The sequence below is a fragment of the Notothenia rossii genome (genome assembly GCF_949606895.1).
Source record: "Notothenia rossii genome assembly, chromosome: 2".
In the NCBI taxonomy this organism is placed as follows: Eukaryota; Metazoa; Chordata; class Actinopteri; order Perciformes; family Nototheniidae; genus Notothenia; species Notothenia rossii.
The window spans coordinates 70,298,979-70,301,214 of record NC_136904.1 but is presented as its reverse complement, the minus strand read 5'-3'; the positions used below and the strand labels follow the sequence as shown (position 1 = coordinate 70,301,214).

The window sequence follows — 2,236 nt, the reverse complement described above, 5'->3', positions numbered from 1 at the left end:
AGAGTGAAACGTCACAGATTACCCGGCATGCCTGAGAAGTACCCGTATGTGCAATCATAGCGCATGCGCAACTTTAAAGAGCATCTTGCAGGTTTTTATTTTTTCTACATTTATGCTTAAACTTGCTTGAAAATTACAATTAAAAAAGTGAATGCAGGATTTGATATGTTTTACGAGACATAAGGGCAGGAATTGGGAGGGAAAGGAGCAATTTTGAGCTCTGCTCTTAAAAACTGCTTTTTTTTAAGGTCATACGTCAAACGTGTCATATTACATCATACAGGGGACACATCTCCGCTCTCTGACCGCGGGTATAGTAGAGTTACGTTGAGTAGAGCGGTTGTGTTTTAAGGAGCTGGTATTTTTCGGTAGTTTTACATTGTATTTCACCATTTGTAATCATGGTGCAGTATTGTGTTTGTGCAGGTTGCACAAATACCAGCCTGTCAGGACATCGAGTCCACTATTTCCCTAACAGGAAAAGAAAGCTAGCTAGATTTCGGTCCTGGGTTCGTTTTGTGCAGACAAAGAGACGGGACTTCAATGCTGCGTCTGTGACAAAAAACGCGGTCGTTTGTGGAGCTCATTTTTGACCGGAGGATTATGAGTCAAGTGATGTGATGGAGTGCAGTATGGGATATCGAAGCCAGGACCGTGTGAGGCTGATAGCTAGTGCGGTTCCGTCAATACACACAGCTCCGGCAGCAGCAGCAGCAGGCTGGAGTGAGAGCGCAGGAGCGTCGGTCATGCGTCTGATGGCAGACACAACACATGAGGGTAAGGGCTTCCTAATGTGCCTGCCTAGAACTCCATAGGCCCAGCGGATGACCTGCCTGTAAGCTGTGTAGCGGTATTGCCTGGGGATAAGGACACAATATCTACAGGTAAACTTGATAGCCTTGTTAACATCATCAACAAGTGTTATATAGTATATAATCTACAGGTTCTGGGTTTTGAAACCTGCTAAACACTCGGGGTCAATAGCAACTGTATTATCTTTAATAGAATTTATCTTTTAATTGTAATCTAAACATACTCATGTCTGCTGGCCTGAAGCAGGCCATGCTCCTGCCTGAAGTTCATGTAGGCTATCTGTAACACAAAGGGATTCAGACAGCATGCTTCAAAGCCTGGGTGCAGTGTCAGGCATGTTATGTCTGGTCTGGGGGTGAGGTTCTCCACCAGGGCCCAGAAGGGATCCACCTCCCTGCAGCACATGCTCTCCACAGCTGAGGTCATGGGCTGGCATTCCCCACACAAGCACCTACAAAACAAAACGTTTATCAGGAAACCGTATTACATCTCTCTCCCCCCCCTTCGCTGCTCTCTCCCTCCCCTCCGGTACACAGCACCGTAAGACGTAGTGTGGATTTGCATTAGGTAACGCGAGATACGGCTGATACTTGCGCATTAGTTTCTGTTATGGATGAGTATCAACAGTCCTGCCAGTAACGTTACTATATTATCAATGCTACTTTAGTTATAGCCTGATATATGATAGCTAACTTTACAATGTTGTGATGTGACGTTAGCTAACATTCTGTAGCTAACGCCGGTCACTCACCAAGATAGCTGCCCAGTTCTCCACTGGTTCTCCTCACACCACAGCTCAATTTCTCTCCAATGGCCGTTATTTCTTCTAATCCTTGGCTGCTCCTGGTCTCTTGGACACCTAGCAGGCTCATAATTATAAGGTTGTGGTCCGTCATATGCATTTGAATATTCATGTTCAACTTCTTCTGTGTCTTCTGTGTCGAAACTAGCATTGGGATCCATGTTTATTAATACGTTACACCGGCCGCTCTCCCCCTTGTGTCCCCCGTGTTACGTCACACGCGGGAGGTCACGTGCCGAGGCTTTTTTATGCGGAAGTGAACATTTCTTACAAAAACGACGCCAGATGTCACTGTAGTGTATATTTCTGTATATTTTTTTAAAAATCCAGTGTATTCATCATTTTCCTATACATTTATTCACAGGTGTCTTTAACCTGGAAGTTGCTCTTTAACCAAAATGCTCGTTCACATCAAGCACATCAATTTGCGTATACGTAACAGCACCGCACGTTCATGACAGCATGGTAATGGCTTGTTTTTCTGATGGATTTGATATTAACAAGGCGGCAGTTAGCAGCTAGCGGCTAGCTAGTAATTATGCTAATGTGCACATCAATCGTTATATACTTATATTACGCTGTAACAGGATAGTGATATCCAAGCAACAGAGTTTCATTTAG

The 2,236-nt window shown here is 44.4% G+C and overlaps 1 protein-coding gene across 1 annotated transcript; it reads right to left on the bottom strand.

The window, feature by feature from the left end:
* Positions 1 to 601: 601 nt before the first annotated feature.
* Positions 602 to 1,908, bottom strand: LOC307028686 (uncharacterized protein; the record flags this gene model as incomplete). Its single annotated transcript, XM_079663926.1, has 3 exons — positions 1,565 to 1,908; positions 1,037 to 1,264; positions 602 to 857 (listed from the first exon to the last, which is right to left on the bottom strand). Exons 1-3 carry the CDS (start codon positions 1,774 to 1,776, stop codon positions 602 to 604), a joined length of 696 nt encoding a protein of 231 aa, XP_079520052.1. The 5' UTR covers positions 1,777 to 1,908.
* Between the last annotated feature and the right edge of the window lie 328 nt (positions 1,909 to 2,236).